Source organism: Pan paniscus, chromosome 1, assembly GCF_029289425.2.
Source record: "Pan paniscus chromosome 1, NHGRI_mPanPan1-v2.0_pri, whole genome shotgun sequence".
Lineage (NCBI taxonomy): Eukaryota > Metazoa > Chordata > Mammalia > Primates > Hominidae > Pan > Pan paniscus.
In genome coordinates, this window is record NC_073249.2 from 210,362,636 (window position 1) to 210,378,608 (window position 15,973).

At 48.5% G+C, this 15,973-nt stretch overlaps 1 protein-coding gene and 2 non-coding genes across 3 annotated transcripts; 2 read left to right on the forward strand and 1 right to left on the reverse strand.

The window, feature by feature from the left end:
• Positions 1-644: 644 nt before the first annotated feature.
• On the reverse strand, positions 645-3,005 carry LOC129392903 (FAM231A/C-like protein). Its single transcript, XM_063601738.1, has one exon. The coding sequence runs from the start codon at positions 2,982-2,984 to the stop codon at positions 2,361-2,363; it is 624 nt and encodes a 207-aa protein (XP_063457808.1). The 5' UTR covers positions 2,985-3,005; the 3' UTR covers positions 645-2,360.
• A 3,576-nt stretch (positions 3,006-6,581) lies between these two features.
• On the forward strand, positions 6,582-6,653 carry TRNAE-UUC (transfer RNA glutamic acid (anticodon UUC)). The gene has a single exon. It is a non-coding gene; the product is annotated as a tRNA-Glu (tRNA).
• Positions 6,654-9,452: 2,799 nt separating this feature from the next.
• On the forward strand, positions 9,453-9,526 carry TRNAN-GUU (transfer RNA asparagine (anticodon GUU)). The gene has a single exon. It is a non-coding gene; the product is annotated as a tRNA-Asn (tRNA).
• Positions 9,527-15,973: the final 6,447 nt, after the last annotated feature.

Below are 15,973 nucleotides of genomic sequence, written 5' to 3' on the forward strand. Positions count from 1 at the left end.
CCTCCAGCTTTGTTCTTTTGGCTTAGGATTGACATGGCGATGCAGGCTCTCTTTTGGTTCCATATGAACTTTAAAGTAGTTTTTTCCAATTCTGTGAAGAAAGTCATTGGTAGCTTGATGGGGATGGCATGGAATCTATAAATTACCTTGGGCAGTATGACCATTTTCACGATAGTGATTCTTCCTACCCATGAGCGTGGAATGTTCTTCCATTTGTTTGTATCCTCTTTTATTTTGTTGAGCAGTGTTTTGTAGTTCTCCTTGAAGAGGTCCTTCACATCCCTTGTAAGTTGGATTCCTAGGTATTTTATTCTCTTTGAAGCAATTGTGAATGGGAGTTCACTCATGATTTGGCTCTCTGTTTGTCTGTTATTGGTGTATAAGAATGCTTGTGATTTTTGCACAAGAATTTTGTATCCTGAGGAGTCATTTTTAAAATAAATATATTGCAAATGACTTTTCCCAGTCAGTGAAAAGTCTGACTGAAAGCTGTCAACTGAAAAATCACACAATTTATAAATTTAGAAGGGAGATTTTATTTTTTATAAAGGGTTACAGCCTGCAAGGTGGCCACTCCCACAGACTGGGAGGCATACCCTCCTGCTGAAACCGAAAAGTAGGTTTCCAGGGAGGGGAGGGGGGAACAGGGATTTATGTTGATCTGGTGGGCCACATATGCATATTCAACAGGGAATAGGAGGAGCTCTGAATATTCATGAAGGGATCCTGCTGCATGCATGCTGAGTAAACATGCCTGTTACATGCAACCCATGTTCACTTTGGGGTGGAGACAACATTTAAATACATTATAATTAGGCCCTATGCTTCAAAAGGGGAAGCAGGGACACAAAGGAAGTCAAATGCACAGCCTCGGTAAACTGTCTAGAACAAGTCCACAGCCAGTGCTCTCTTATCAAGGGAAAGTTACTGAAATCAGTCTCTTGTCCAATCAAAGCTGTAGTTATGGCTTGTATAGGGAGGGCTCAGTCCGTTTATGGTAATGGGTGAGCTGCAAGTGCTTCAGCATTGCTTATCTCAAGGCCAGTGCTTGTTTAGCTAGAGAAAAAAAGGAAGAAGAAAAAAACCTGTGGCAATTAGAACATAGTTTATTCTTTAAGTTGAGGGGCGCATGACTCCACCTTGCCTGGCGTGGCCTTAGGTCTCGTTTATCATACCGTATCTTACTACTGCAAGGAGTCTGTTCTGTCAGTCTTAGGATCTCTATTTTAACAATAATGCTGGTCAGTTGTGTCTAAACCACAAAGGGAGAGAGTATAAGGAGAGGTGTCTGAGATTCCAAATACGGGGCAGGAACTCAGCATTTAAGACTTCTCTGGGGTCTCCTTGGCCAAGAAGCAGTCTGTCCAGTTGGTTGGTGGCTTTGGATTTTAATTTTAGTTCTCAAAGCATTTAATTTGATGAAATTTTGCCCGATTTTTTCTTTATTTTTAAAGCCTGTTATGTTCTATAAGAAATCTTTCTACTCAGGATAGTTAATGTATTCTCTTAATTTTATCTCTCTATGAGTTCCAGCGTTTTAGTTTTAATTTTTAAATTGATGACATCTAAAATTCTACTCCTAACCAAAACATTCCTGGGGGTGACCAAGGACAACTCCAAAAATCTTCCATAAATGGAAGTAAGACTTACTCCTTAAAGAACTTACTGGGATCCGGGCCTGCAGAGCACAATGGCTTTAGTGCACCTCTGCTCTTAAGACTATTCAGAAATTGTCTTTGTGAACCCATCAGGCTGTTTCAAAATCAGCAATTTAGGGCTTGCTTGCAACATGCAGTTATGCAGCAGCTGTTTTGTGGATCTGGTGAGTGCCTGCATGCATAGTTCCCCGGGAATTTTCTAAATTTGAATTCTCATGGTATTTCAAGTGGCTCAGTTGTCTCTTTCTTTTCTTTTCTTTTCTTTTCTTTTTTTTTTTTTTTTCTTTTTTTTGAGTCAGAGTCTTGCTCTGTCACCCAGGCTGGAGTGCAGTGGCTGGAGTGCAGTGGCGCGATCTCAGATCACTGCAAGCTCCGCCTCCCGGGTTCACGCCATTCTCCTGCCTCTGCCTCCCCAGTAGCTGGGACTACAGGCACCCGCCATCACGCCCGGCTACTTTTTTGTATTTTTAGTAGAAACGGGGTTTTACCGTGGTCTTCATCTGACCTCGTGATCCGCCCGCCTCTGTCTCCCAAAGTGTTGGGATTACAGGCGTGAGCCACCGCGCCCGGCCAGTTGTCTCTTTCTTTTGCCTACTGCCACACACGTACCACCAAATCCTGCACTCCAAGCTGCTTCTACACCCTGGACTCCCAACCTCCAGTTAGACAATCCACATCTTCCCACACCTGCCTCAGGCTCCATCAGGCTACTGTGCCTCCTGCAGCAACCAGGCCAGGGGGAATCTGGATTCCTATTACACTTCTGAGGAAGGTGGTCAGGGAGTGTGGAGGATGTGGGTGGGAGGGGGTGAGGTTGAGGGCAGGAGTACACCGTGGTCTTCTGTCTTCTACCTCATTGGCCCAGGTGCTGCTCTCCCTCCGGTTGTCTGCTTTCAGCCCTGCCTGGGAAATCAGGCCTGCGCCCTGATCTTCCTGACTCTCATTTTGTGAGGAACCTGAACGGATGAGCCATCGCTCTTGTCCCACACGTTCTGTCCAAAAGGTGCCCTCCTCTCTGCTTGCTCGGGAGCCTGCCCTCTGAGCTCTGGCACTCAGGCTGGGATGCTGCCCAGTACAGAGGCTCTGCAGCCCTGCAGGGGTCTGACTGTTCCACACCAGCAGGATAAAGGCCACAGGGCATGCTGTGGTGGAAAAGCATTCAGAGGTGTGGGCTGAACGCCTCTCTTTCCACAGTCCCTTTGAAGACACCATGGAAGTAGGCACCCCCCTTGACAGACAAGGTGGCCCAAGGCCTGGCTTCGCATGCAGGCTCTTGGGTCCCAGCGGGTCCTCTCTGTGCCTGGTATAGCCAACTGCTTCACGCATCTTACCCGGTTTCCTCTCCTCCACAACCCAAGCTCCTCCTCGACCCCCATGCTCAGCTGTCCTCAGGACAGCCAAATCCCCAGCCCTTGGAAAAGCCCATCTCTAGTGCTTGGGGAGGGAGTTGGGTTCAGGTGGTCTAACCACAGAAGAACAGAGAACCTGGGGCAGGAGGAAATCCCTTCCCTTGCTGGGTCTCTTGGCACAGCCCATCCAGGGGTCTGGGTCAGGGTCCAGGTATACTCTACCCTCCTTGAGGAATTGGGTTTTCAGGCCCCCGAGGATGGTCAATGTGGAGTCTTTCCCACTGTTCATCTGGGAACTGAAGGAATATCCCATGGGGCCCTCTCTTACTCATTAGAGACACCCAGAAAATACTCCATCCAGCAGAAACTGGGTGCAGTGTACCAGACCACTATAATTATAACTGCAGGGTGTGGAGGTCAGATACGTTTTGTGGGTATTTTCTCTCTGTCTGTGGCTTGCTTGCCTTTTCGCTTTCTTAGTGGTATCTTTTCATGAGAAGGTGTGGCTAATGTTGATGAAGTCTCATTTATCATGTCTTTCTTCTATATGTATTTTTTCTGTGTCCTGCTTGTTGGTAGGCTAATCTTTGCCTGCCAACAAGTCACAAAGTATCCTTGAAATGCTTTATATCTTTAACTTTTAAGTTTTGGTGTGTAATGCGGCTGAAATTACTTTTGTGTGTAGTGTGAGGGAGAATAACATTGTTGGTCTCCCCACATCCATATAGAAGTTCGTTAATTGAAATGATTTATTTTCTTTTATTGAACTGCTTTTATTGAAAACCCATTTATTGACCGTATAGCTGTGGATCAATTTCAGGTCTTCTAACTCAGGCTGTTTATCCGTTTGTCACTCCTGATGCCTTGTGTCTAATAGCTTATAGTAAACCTTAAAGTCAGATAGTACAAGTCCTTGTTCTTTTTCACACATTGCAATAAGTTTTGAAATAGATAATAACTCATGAAACCATCACACCCATCAGGATATGCTGTCACTTCATCCCTTTCTGATATGGTTTGGCCGTGCCCTCACCCAAATCTCAACTTGAATTGTATCTCCCAGAATTCCCATGTGTTGTGGGAGGGACTTAGGAGGAGGTAATTGAATCATGGGGGCGGGTCTTTCCTGTGCTATTCTCCTGATAGTGAGTAAGTCTCACTATCTGCTGGGTTTCTCAGGGGTTTCTGCTTTGGCTTCTTCCTCATTTTCTCTTGCTGCTGCCTTGTAAGAAGTGCCTTTTGCCTCCCGCCATGATTCTGAGGCCTCCCCAGTCATATGGAAATGTAAGTCCAATTAAACCTCTTTTTGGTCCTGGACTCTGTGATGTATTTGTCAGCAGCATGAAAACGGACTAATACACTCTCATTTCTGAGTGGGACACATGCTGTCACTCACATATGCTGGTTGCTGACTTGTGACGGAAGATTCTCTATTGTACCCTCTGGGGACAATACATCTCCAGTTGCCTGCGGGGAGGATGAACATGCAAAAAATCCACAACACTCAGCACAGAGTCTGGATTTGGTCCCATTAGTCTGAATGGGACTAATGCCCTTATAAAAGGGACCCTGGGGAGCTCTCTCGCCCTCTTTCTGCCCCCTGAGGATACAATGAGAAGGTGGCAGTCTACAACCAGAACAAAAGGCCCTCACCATAACCCTACCACGTCGGCACCTTGATCTCGGACTTCCAACCTCCAGAACTGTGAGAAATCAATTTCTGTTGTGAATCAGCCACCCAGTTTATGGTACATTGTTATAGAAGCCCGAACTAAGACAGAGATGAAGTCCCGTGCAGGGTCTCTAATTTGCTAAGCTGGTCATCAGGCGGCATATTGCCAGTCAGAAACAGGAAGGGCTGACATTTTGTGTATATGAAAGAAGATAGTGGACAGGCCCATTGTGTCGGCTTTGTCCGCCTTGGCAAACTGGAGACGGAAACTCGATTCACCATCGCCAGCCACGGGAGGACTGGGAGGACCTCCAGAGGAGGTTAGGTCGACTTCATGGTAACCTTAGATCCGGAAACCTCCCAGGATTTTTCTTCTCTTCCCTTTGATCTCTCTTCCACCTACCCAACAGGACAGGACTCGCCGCCTTTCTTTCCCGGCAGAAAGGGGTCCGTTGCGGACAAGACCAAAGTGAGCAGCTGGTTTCCCCTACGTGTCCTTCCGGGCCTGGGCGTCTCAGGAACTCAGGCTGACCCGACACCTAACTCTCGGCGAGTGGGACCAGCAGGAGCCTGGAAGAGCGCGCGCACCGAGGTGGAGGTTGGGCGCCGGGGGTCGAGAACCGCGGTCAAACCCTCTTCTTCCAGGGGCACCGCGCACCTGCCCCCGGGGATGCCGAAGGAAGTGGCCCATAAAGCTTCTCTGCAACCGAAAGAGGCCTGAAGCTCCAGGAGGGCCAAGAGGAGCCTCGTTGAGCGAACCCAGCCCTCTGCCTGGCTGGCCCTGGTCAACAGGCTCGGAAGAGGCCGATTTGGAGGACAGAACGGAAGAAAAGACCTAAAGGTTTCGAATCTCATGACGTAGAGATGTTAAAAACCTCCAATCCTAAGGTCCGACTGTGCGGGGGAGCGAGGGGGTCTCAAGCTGGATCGACCCCTCAGCCTTCATCTGGAGAGTCCTCTGCACAAGCTCAGAGCAGGACAACGCGCATCAATGGTTCTCAAGAGGGGGCAACTTCACCCTTACACGCCTCTCCCATCCCCGCTGGGACACTAGGTCACGAATGGGGGAAGCGGGGAGGGAGAATGTTAACCCCCTGGCATGTATCTAGTCAGCGGAGGCGACGGCTGCTGCTAAACACCTTACAATCCACTGGAGGGCCCCTCCCCTACCCCGAAGTAGCCATTCCGCAGAGGTGGAGAGACTCGCGTGTAGCTCAATGCCCACGCACTTAGCCGATGGGAAATCACGAATTGATGACCAGTTGGCTCTTGGATCTGAGGAAAAATCTCCAGCGTCAGAGGGAACTCTCAGAGTTTTGCCCGAAGCAAACGGAAGGGTGGCATTGCCATCGCCTAAGATGGGAAAATGGCAGGTGTCACAGGTTGCAGGGGAAGGTCGGAGACCAGCTGAGGGCCCCGGAGCCTTCCTGGAAAGAGTTTCCCATCCAGCCCGTCTCGGTTTCCGCATCCGCCGGATTCCTTATGACGTTGAGGGTGCTGGCGTCTGGGTCCTTTATGATGCAGAGGGTGCCCCCGTCTCACCCCGGGCGCCTCCGCGCTCCCGCCTCCTCCTGGCAACCTGGTGCGCGGCTCCGGACCTGGCGACCCACGACCGGCTGGTCACTTGCTGCCGCCTCGCAAAGGCGCATCTCTAGTCCAGTGGTGAGCTGCGGCCGGGTCGCTGCAACTCGCTCCAGGACTCGGGACTCGTGGCCTCGGTGTCCCTCGCGGAGCCCTCGGTGTGTCGCCTGCAGGCTCTTTTTTTGAAGAAAGCAGGGAGGGAATGGCCTTGTGAGAGACTCCAGGAGCAAAGAGCGACCCTCACAAGGCCCAAGTCCTCCCAGAGCTCAGGGAAGCTGTCCCTTCTGACGGAAGAAGGGAGAGAAAGCTCCCTCCTGTGTGTCCCTGGTGGTCTAGTGGCTAGGATTCGGCGCTTTCACCGCCGCGGCCCGGATTCGATTCCCGGTCAGGGAATTGTTTTACACTGGCCGCCCTCCCGCAGGAATCTTCCTTCACTACGCTGTCAGCTGGCCTGCTCCAAGGGCCAGAGGCAGAACAGTCTCCGCAGCGAGGGGCAAAGCCGGGCGAAGGAGGGCAAGTCCTAGTGGACCACCTCTCACGACACACCGCTCCTATTTATCTCCGTGTCCGTCATCCGCGGGAGCAGCTTTAGAGAGCGACTGAGTGTCTCGCTCAGGTGTACACAGCCGGGCAGAGATGCCAGCCCCCATGGAGCTGCACCCAATAAGCCCACACTCTTTCCCGTCGCCACCCCGGAGGCGCCTATCGCGCTGAGCTGCGAATAACTAAGAGAGAGGCCAAGCCAAGTCGTGGCGTTTGTGGCAGCCCCGGACACGGGCACCAGCCAGTCAGCGGAGCCTCCTCACCTCCGTTGCCAGCGAAGGCGCTCCTTAGGCCTTGGGAAGAGGCGACCGGAGGCGATGCCCGCGAATTTGTTAGGGGGGTAAGCGGCGGGTGAGGTCCTCGAGGGCGGTCCCGTTTGCTGATTGAGCGGTAGACGGAGGCGATGTTCGCTGACCCAACAAGGACAGCAGGTGGAGTAGGCACAGATGGAAAACTGCTGCCGGTGCCCTAAGCAGAAGGCAGGTGGAAAAATCAGCACTAGGACGTCGAAGCGATGGTACCACAGTCAAATCCCACGATGTCTTCACTCTACCAAGCACTTGCGCACGCTCCCCCTTTTCCATTCAGTACTCCCAAGAGGGGTTCGGAAGAACCCCGAGTCCACTGTAAGCTCAGGGGAGAGCGGGAGCCAGGGAGGTGAAGTGCACAGACTCGGCAGAGGCGGCGTGCAGAACCGTGGGGGTGAGAGGGCGCGGTGGCTGCGGGGCGGGAGCCGCTGCTGAGAGGCGGCCTGGGTTGTCTTGTGGGGTGACTGTCGTTGGAATCTTTGGTGGAGAGTGGTTTGGAAGACTGGCGAGGGGCGGCAGTGGGGAGGGTGGTGACCCTGAGAGACCGGCCAGGGCGAGGAGGGTGTGCTGTCCCTGCAGGCCATGTGCTCATTTCCACTTTACCTGGCAGGGGAGAGACCGTGGTCACGAAGGGGGTTCTCCCAGAGTGAAGCTTCTTCATCGCACTCTAGAGTTGCTGATCCCTGTGATTTCCTCCATGTGGGAAACGGTGTTTGTGCTAGAAGAGGCTGCGCTCTTTACCTGACATAACGGGGTTCAAGACTGACATCGCCTTACGCCCACCCGAAAACGTTTACATGGCTTGTCTCTTTTTTTTTCTGTCCTAAAGTCGCCTCATCTTCACATCCCCTCATTTTTTCTTCCACACACGAGAGTGTCTCTCTCTCTCATTAAAAGCTCCACCAAATATTTGAAATATCTCAACCAGAAAGACTGCAATAAATACATTATTTCATTCGTGGAAGCTACAGACCAGCTAGGTTGAGAGTTGCTTGATATTTTCTGCTAAACGGTGAGGCATAGAGCACTTCGAAGGTTTCTCTTTGGGCCGTTGTTTGTGTACTCTTGGGTTTCCTTCTTTTCCCCAGACAGTATGGCGCTGTGGGGCCAGCGGTAAACCCTGCTTTCCGGCTTTCTGGCTGCAGATAAAAGCCGCAGCTGCTGCGGGAATCAAAAGCAAACCAAAAGACACGTGGGTTCGCCCCAGTGGGTCCAAGATAGAGTCTGACTGTACCAGGATTCGGATTAGAACAGAGGTTGCTGCAGGCACAATGCAGACTACTAACCACTAGAGAATCCCAAGGCGCCCCACACCTACTGCCCATCGTTTTGCTTCCCCAACCCTCTATTATTTATTTATATATATTTTTGAGAGACAGAATTTCGCTTTGTCGCCCAGGCTGGAGGGCAGCGGCACGATCTCGGCTCACTGCTACCTCCGCCTCTTAGGTTCAAGCGATTCTCCTGCCTCAGCCTCCTGAGTAGCTGAGACTACAGGCGTGCGGCACCACGCCCAGCTAATTTTTGTTTTTGTAGTAGAGACGGGCTTTCACCATGTTGGCCGGGCTGGTCTCGAACTCCTGACTTCAAGTGAGTGATCCACCCACCTCGGCCTCCCAAAGTGCTGGGATTACAGGCGTGAGCCACCGCCCCTGGTCCCCCGATTTTTTTTGTTAATGTGAAAACATTATGCGATTTTTACTTCTTTATTCTTGGGCAGCTACAGGTTCTTGTGATTTTCTCTCACATCTTCTCCCCATTTCCCCCTCTCCATTCTGATACATGTCCCATCTTCTCTGCATCCAACCGGTGCCCTCTGCACGGGCATCCTGGGCTGTCCCATTGTCTAGTCCTGGTCTCCCCTGCTTCTCCCTCCTCCTTTTCACGTTTTCCCTTTTGACTCCCCTGCCCCTTTCCGCTCCCGCCCCACCGACCCCATCTACTGAAGCCGAGTTGAGTGAAGGGAGAGCAAGCGGAACAGATGATTGCCTGAAGGCGGCGCAAAAAAACAGAAAGAGCTACCGTGAGAGCCGTCGGGGAGTTCAGCTTCCCTTGGGCCCCACTTGGCTCAGGCTGGGGTCGCAGATCCAGGTATTTCCAGAGGCACTGGCTTCTGAAGCAGGCGAGGGTGAACGCAGGGTGAAGGCCATTCGGCCGCCCTTCTGGCTTCAGAGTCACGCAATGCACGCGTTTCTAACGTGCAGCAAGACGATTAGTCGACTCAGCCTCTCCGGTTTTCCGAAGCTTTGTAGTCTGCACAGTTGTCCCGCAGAAAGCAAATGGCAACACCTAGGGTTTAGTGATTGCTTAATGTATATAGAGATGAAAGTAAGCAATTGAGGTCTCTGTGGCGCAGTCGGTTAGCGCGTTTGGCTGTTAACCGGAAGGGTGGTGGTTTGAGACCACCCAGGGACGTGATTTTAAATGTTGGTGGTTGTGGCCGGGTGCAGTACCTCACGCCTGTTAATCCCAACGCTTTGATAGGCCGACGTAGGGGAAGCCTCCACTGAGCTCAGAAGTTCAAGACCAGTGAGAATCCCATCTCATTTAAAAAAAAAAAAATTGCAGCTGTATCTATCTCCTCAGACCTATCACTGTATTTAAAAGTGAAAGACTGTTCCCTTGTGTCTTGTGCATCCCATGAGGACAGACAGCAGAAGGTCCCCCTCCGAGCCTCCTAGAAAATAAGATCTCTGCAGCACAAACTAGCTTGTATGTATGGGAAACAAAGTATTTGAAGAAACAAACTTCAAAAATTCTGCCTTGCTTTCCACAAAAACTAACCCATCACAGTCTGCCTTCAAGTGGCACCATACCTCTTCACATGACTCCTCTCCCTGCCTTTATGCTATTGTCATGCTTTTTACTTTAAACCTGTTAGAAACCTTACAGTCCATCTCTATTACTTTTGTTTCAAGAGTCAGATGTGTTTTTGTTTGTTTGTTTTTGTTTTTTTTGTTGTTGGTGGTGGTGTTTTTAAGACGAGACTTACTCTATCGGACAGGCTGGAGTGCAGTGGCACAGTCTTGGCTTACCGCAACCTCTGCTTTCCGGATTCGAGTCATTCTTCTGACTCAGACTCCTGAGTAGCAGAGATTACAGGCTTGGGCCACCACATCTGACTAATTTTTGAATTTTTCGTAGAGAGGAAGGTTCACCATATTGGCCAGGCTGGTCTCGAACTCCTGACCTCAAGTGATCCGCCTTCCTCGGCCTCCCAAAGTGCCAGGATTCCAGGCGTGAGCCATCGTGCCCGGCTAAACAGTCAGATGTTAAAATTATATATTTGCCTTTGTAGATGTCATTTCTAGTGTCTTTTTTTTTTTTCATCCAGATTTTCATCCCGTGTCAGTTTCCTTCTGCCTGGAGGACTCCTTTAACTTGTCCATTAGGTGTCTTAAACTTGCACTATCATTCACTGATGCTCTGTTCATTAAAGAAAAAAAAAAATTGTTGGCCGGGTGCGGTGGCTCACGTCTGTAATCCCAGCAATTTGGGAGGCCGAGGCGGGTGGATCAGGAGGTCACGAGATCCAGACCATCCTGGCTAACACAGTGAAACCCTGTCTCTACTAAGAATACAAAAAATTAGCTGGCCGTGGTGGTGGGCGCCTGTAGTCCCAGCTACTCAGGAGGCTGAGGCGGGAGAATGGCGTGAACCCAGGAGGCGGAGCTTGGAACCTGTCAAAAGGCATTCTTAGCCTTAAAAGAAAAGCCAGGGACATCCCTTGCCTCAGGACTCTCGAACTTAGAAAAACCTTTCACCCTCTATGTGGATGAATAACAAGGGACAGCTTTGGATGTTCTAACTCAAAGGCTGAGGAATTACTTTGGACCAGTGGCTTATTTCTCTAAACAGCTAGACCAGGTGGCAGCTGGGTGACCAGGAAGCTTGAGATCTGTGGCTACCATCACTCTATCGTTAGAAGAAACCAGTAAGTTTACCTTGGGACAACAATTAGATGCCATACCACCCCACCCCCACCCCCTGCCACCCCATGAAGTACAGTACAGAGGGTCCTAGAGGCAAAAGTACACCAATGGCTAACAGGGGGCCAGTTACTTAAATATCAGACCCTTCTGCTTGACACCCCAGATGTTACCCTGAAAGTATGCTGATTTTTAAACCCTGCTACTCTGTTGCTGCACCTCACGTCTCAAGAAACAGATCCCCAACTCATTGACTCCTGTGTGGAAACCACGGAAGAGCTCTACTCTAGAAGGCCCAACCTTGAAGACAAGCTCTTGTCTAACCCAAGTGTTGAGTGGTTTAGAGATGGAAATAGCTATATTCATGAGGGAGTAAGAAAGGAAGCTTAGCCAACAAGAAGTCATTGAGGCCAAGGATTTACCTTCTCAGACTTCTGCTCAAAAAGCAGAATTAGCTGCTCTAATTAGGGCCTTCCAACCATGAAAAGACTTAAGCTGGACACGGTGGCTCACGCCTGTAATCCCAGCACTTTGGGAGGCCAAGGTGGTTGGATCACCTGAGGTTGGGAGTTCGAGACCAGCCTAGCCAACATGGCGAAACCCCGTCTCTACTAAAAATACAAAAATTAGCCGGGTGTGGTGGGGGGCGCCTGTAATCCCAGCTACTTGGGAGGCTGGGGCATGAGAATCCCTGAGTTTGCAATGAGCTGAGATTGCAGTGAGCTGAGATCATGCCACTGCACTCCAGCCTGGGTGACACAGCAAGACTCCATTTCAAAAAAAAAAAAAAAACCAAAACCTCAAGAGTCAATGTGTTGACTGACTCTAAATATGGGTTCCTGGTGCTCCATGCTCATGCAGCCATAGGGAAGGAAAGGGGACTATCAAGAGCCAAGGGATCCCCCATACAACTTTACTCAGATCTTGGAACTTTTAGATGCTGTCCAACTCCCAAAGAAATAACAATTACTCACTGCAGGGGACACCAGAAGGGAGACACTTTTATTATTAGAGGAAATTCCCTGGTGGAAAGAGCAGCTAAGGCCACAGCTAAGGAAACCCTGGTATTTCAGGCTGCTGCGCTACTACCAGGTACTGCATCCATGTCAGTGACACCATACTATACCCCTAAGGAAATTAAAGGGACTGAGTAAAAGGCTTCCAGGGAGACCCCTCTGGATGGTTGCTAGAAAAGAACAAACTCTATTCCTGAGGCTGACAGATGGGAAATAATTAAACATTTTCATGATTCCTCACATTTGGGACAGGATTTTCCATTAAATTAGTTTCCTAAATATTCTTGGGGAAGGGACTGTTCCAAACTATAAAAAGGGTTACCACTCAGGAAGCCACCCCATACCCCGATCCCTGCTTAAACCTGTACAACACCAAGGAACATATACCATGGTGAAGACTGGCAGACAGACTTAACACAGATGCCACCTTACAGGGGACTACAAGATTTGCTAGTATTTATAGACACTTTCACCAGGTGGATAGAAGCTTTCCCCACAAGGACAGGAAAAGTATTGGAAGTGTCTAAATTCTTAAAGAAATCATTCCAAGATTTGGATTACCAAAAGGTTTGCAAGGTGACAACTGACCTCACTTTACAGCTAAGGTGACCCAGTGAGGTCATGCCTCAGCCTTAGGCATTACCTATCTTCACTCCTCATGGAGATCTCAGTCTTCAAATAACATAGAAAGCCAATCGCGACATTAGCAAAACTCTTTCAGTCTGGGGGCTTGCCTGCCCTGCGTCACTATCATTGTTTCCTTGGGTTTCCCAGGAATGTACATGTGTCAGACTGCCGCCCTGCTTATAGATCTGTTTCCCTGCAAGGAAACAGGAATATGTTGCCTGTGGCTTCCAGAGTTGGAGATACATGTAGTTGCACCCCTGAGGGCTAACATTTAATTTTGGAATCAAGTGATGCATTCAGATTGGTTGTTATCATTCTGTGGTATATATTTAGTGAACACGTTCATGATTGAGTTTCCTGCTTTTAGCTGGAGCAAGAAAGTTTTATAATTGTGATTTGTATGAAAAAATCATAGGCAAGGGAATGGGTGTAAAATAAACTTTATTGTCAGAGGTTTCTACAGGCTCATCCTTCAAGGAAAACGGACGTATGCTGAAGAGCTGATAAACTGTCTACAGCAGTGTTATTCTAACCTAATCTTGATTCCAAGTTCTTGCCATTTTCCTCCAGCTGCTGTTGACTCCAGTTATATATAGGATGGGGGAAAGGGGATTATCTATGAATCTAGGCATCACTGTCTCTTGGGCCGTTATCACATTTGCAGGCTGAAGGGATGTGATTTCTACAATCAAACTATCCATTTGGAGTACAAATCTGGAGTGGCTGTAAAATTCGGTTCTCAGAGATGAGCTTGCAGATTTGGACTTTCAATTGTTCTGCTGTTTTAGTTTTTCTCATCAACTGGGGAACTGTTTGTGACTAAGCTTTGTTAAAAGTAGAGAAGAGCTTTTCATAGTTCCGACATTAGTTGTTACCCGAAACAAACAAAAACACACACACATACAATTAAACAATAATCTTTGGTGAGGTCTTGCTGATACCTGAGGCTGGAGTGAGAGCTGAGTGGTGATACAGGCCAGGTGCAAACTGAGTGCAACTAAGTGGATAATCTCCAGTAGTGAACTACAGTCTAGAAGAAGATACTAATAATAGATTGAAAAAAAAGTCTCCTGAAATGAACCAGCTGGCCTGTGGTGTAGGACACAGGACCCCACCCACCTTATGATTCTAAAAGCCTTGCTCAAAGCCACTGCAGATGAGTTCGCTAGGTCTCTACCACCTCCTCAGCATCAATTGACTCTCCATAATACTCCTCTGGAGAGAAATAAGGGTCTTTCAACCTCCCAGGAAGGGATTTGCTTAGCCTCAAATGTGCACATTCAGAAATAGCTTGTCATAAGAAAGAGAGGATAGTTTGCAGAGAAATAACCCTCCTAAGTCCACATCCTATTCCTTTTAAATAAGAGAGTGGTGCCAAGGGAAGAGCCCTAGAATGTCAAAGCCAACAGGGTGCTCAGATACCACCCAAGTACAGTTCCATCTTTGGCCATAAGGAGACAATGGTGTCAAGAGGCTAAGGCCGTATGATCTGTAGGTGAAAAACCTGGGATGAGAATCGAGGCCTCAAAACTTTTCCACTACATCACAGAGTTTAGGAGCAGTTAGAGGGAAGGCTTCAATCTGGAGAACACTAACAGGCTCTAGAGATTATTGGGTCATGGTGGCTGGGACAGAAATAAGGATTCACAGAAAGATGTTTATAGTAAATGTTCTTTTGGGATTTTGCTTGATAAAAAGGCAGAGCAAAAGTAAAAATTTATTTATTTTCTTTTTTTTTTTTTTAGACAGTTTCACTCTTGTTTCCCAGGCTGGAGTGCAATGGTGCAATCTCAGCTCACCACAACCTCCACCCCCTGGGGTTCAAGCAATTCTCCTGCCTCAGCCTCCCAAGTAGGTGTGATTACAGGCATGCACCACCACACCCAGATAATTTTTTTTTTTTTTTTTTTTTTTTTAGTAGAGACGGGGTTCCTCCATCTTGGTCAGGCTGGTCTCAAACTCCCGACCTCAAGTGATCCTCCCAAAGTGCTGGGATTACAGGCTCCAGCCACCACACCTGGCCAAAAGGAAAAATTTTCTAATTGCAATTCTGAACCACTTAGGGGTTGTGAAATCAATATAGTCGACTGCTTACTACTGCAGGCTTTATTTAAATTCTAGGTAGGGTGGATTACACATAGTAAAAGATGTTTTAAAACTGATCACAGGCCAGGCGCAGTGGCTCACTCCTGTAATCCCAGCACTTTGGGAGGCCAAGGCGGGTGGATCACGAGGTCAGGAGATTGAGACCATCCTGGCTAACACGGTGAAACCCCGTCTCTACTAAAAATACAAAAAAAAAAAAAAATTAGCTGGGCATGGTGTTGGGTGCCTGTAGTCCCAGCTACTCAGGACGCTAAGGCAGGAGAATGGTGTGAACCCAGGAGGGTGGGGCTTGCAGTGAGCCGAGATCATGCCAATGCACTCCAGCCTGGGCAACGGAGCAAGACTCCGTCTCAAAAAAAAAAAAAAAAAAAAAAAAACTGATCACAAAGAATTGTATATTTCTCACTGCATCTTGTGGTCAGAAAAGTTTGAGAAACTGCTCTACATAGGCAAATTACAGGTTCAATCTCTCCATCTACCTCTTTATCTCTTCTCTATTTTCCATGCTATGCAGACAAGACCATGGAGAGAGGAAGGGAAATTCCATCAAGGGGTGGTGTTAAGCCTTTTCTATGAGGTAGCTGCACATTTGGGTCACTTCAATAATGGTTACTTGAGATTCTAGTAGATAGATTGTCCTTTTCATCTGTAGCCACATGGTAAAATTACTTGGGAGCGTTTTAAGACTACTAGTGGCTTCCACCCACCTGGAAGCGTTTAAATCAGAATCTCTATGTGTAGAGTCCAGGCACTTGTGTTAGTTAAAACCTCACCGGGCTTTATAATATGACAGAGTGGTTTAAAGCTACTGAGTAGACCCACCCTATTTCCTACCTTTCTCTTTGTTTCTCTTTCACCATAGGCTTCTTTCCCATGAAAAAGTACAGATTTTAGTCTCTGTTTTCAGAGTCTCAAGTAAATCACTCTCTTTCTCAACTGGACTTCCAAGTCAAAGATTTATTTCTATTTATCTATCTGCATTTTTACAAAGTTGGCCTCTGGATTCCCTTTTGCCAAACCTAATTCACCACAAAGGTGCCCCTCAAGTCAAGGAGCTGGGCTTTCATACACCTGCACCTGTCAATCATGGGTAAATATTTTGCAGGCAGGGTTGCTGGGTGCTGTGGGATTGACATAAACTCCCAGGTATTGCCAGCTCTGAGCCTCAGGCAAGCTTGTGACTA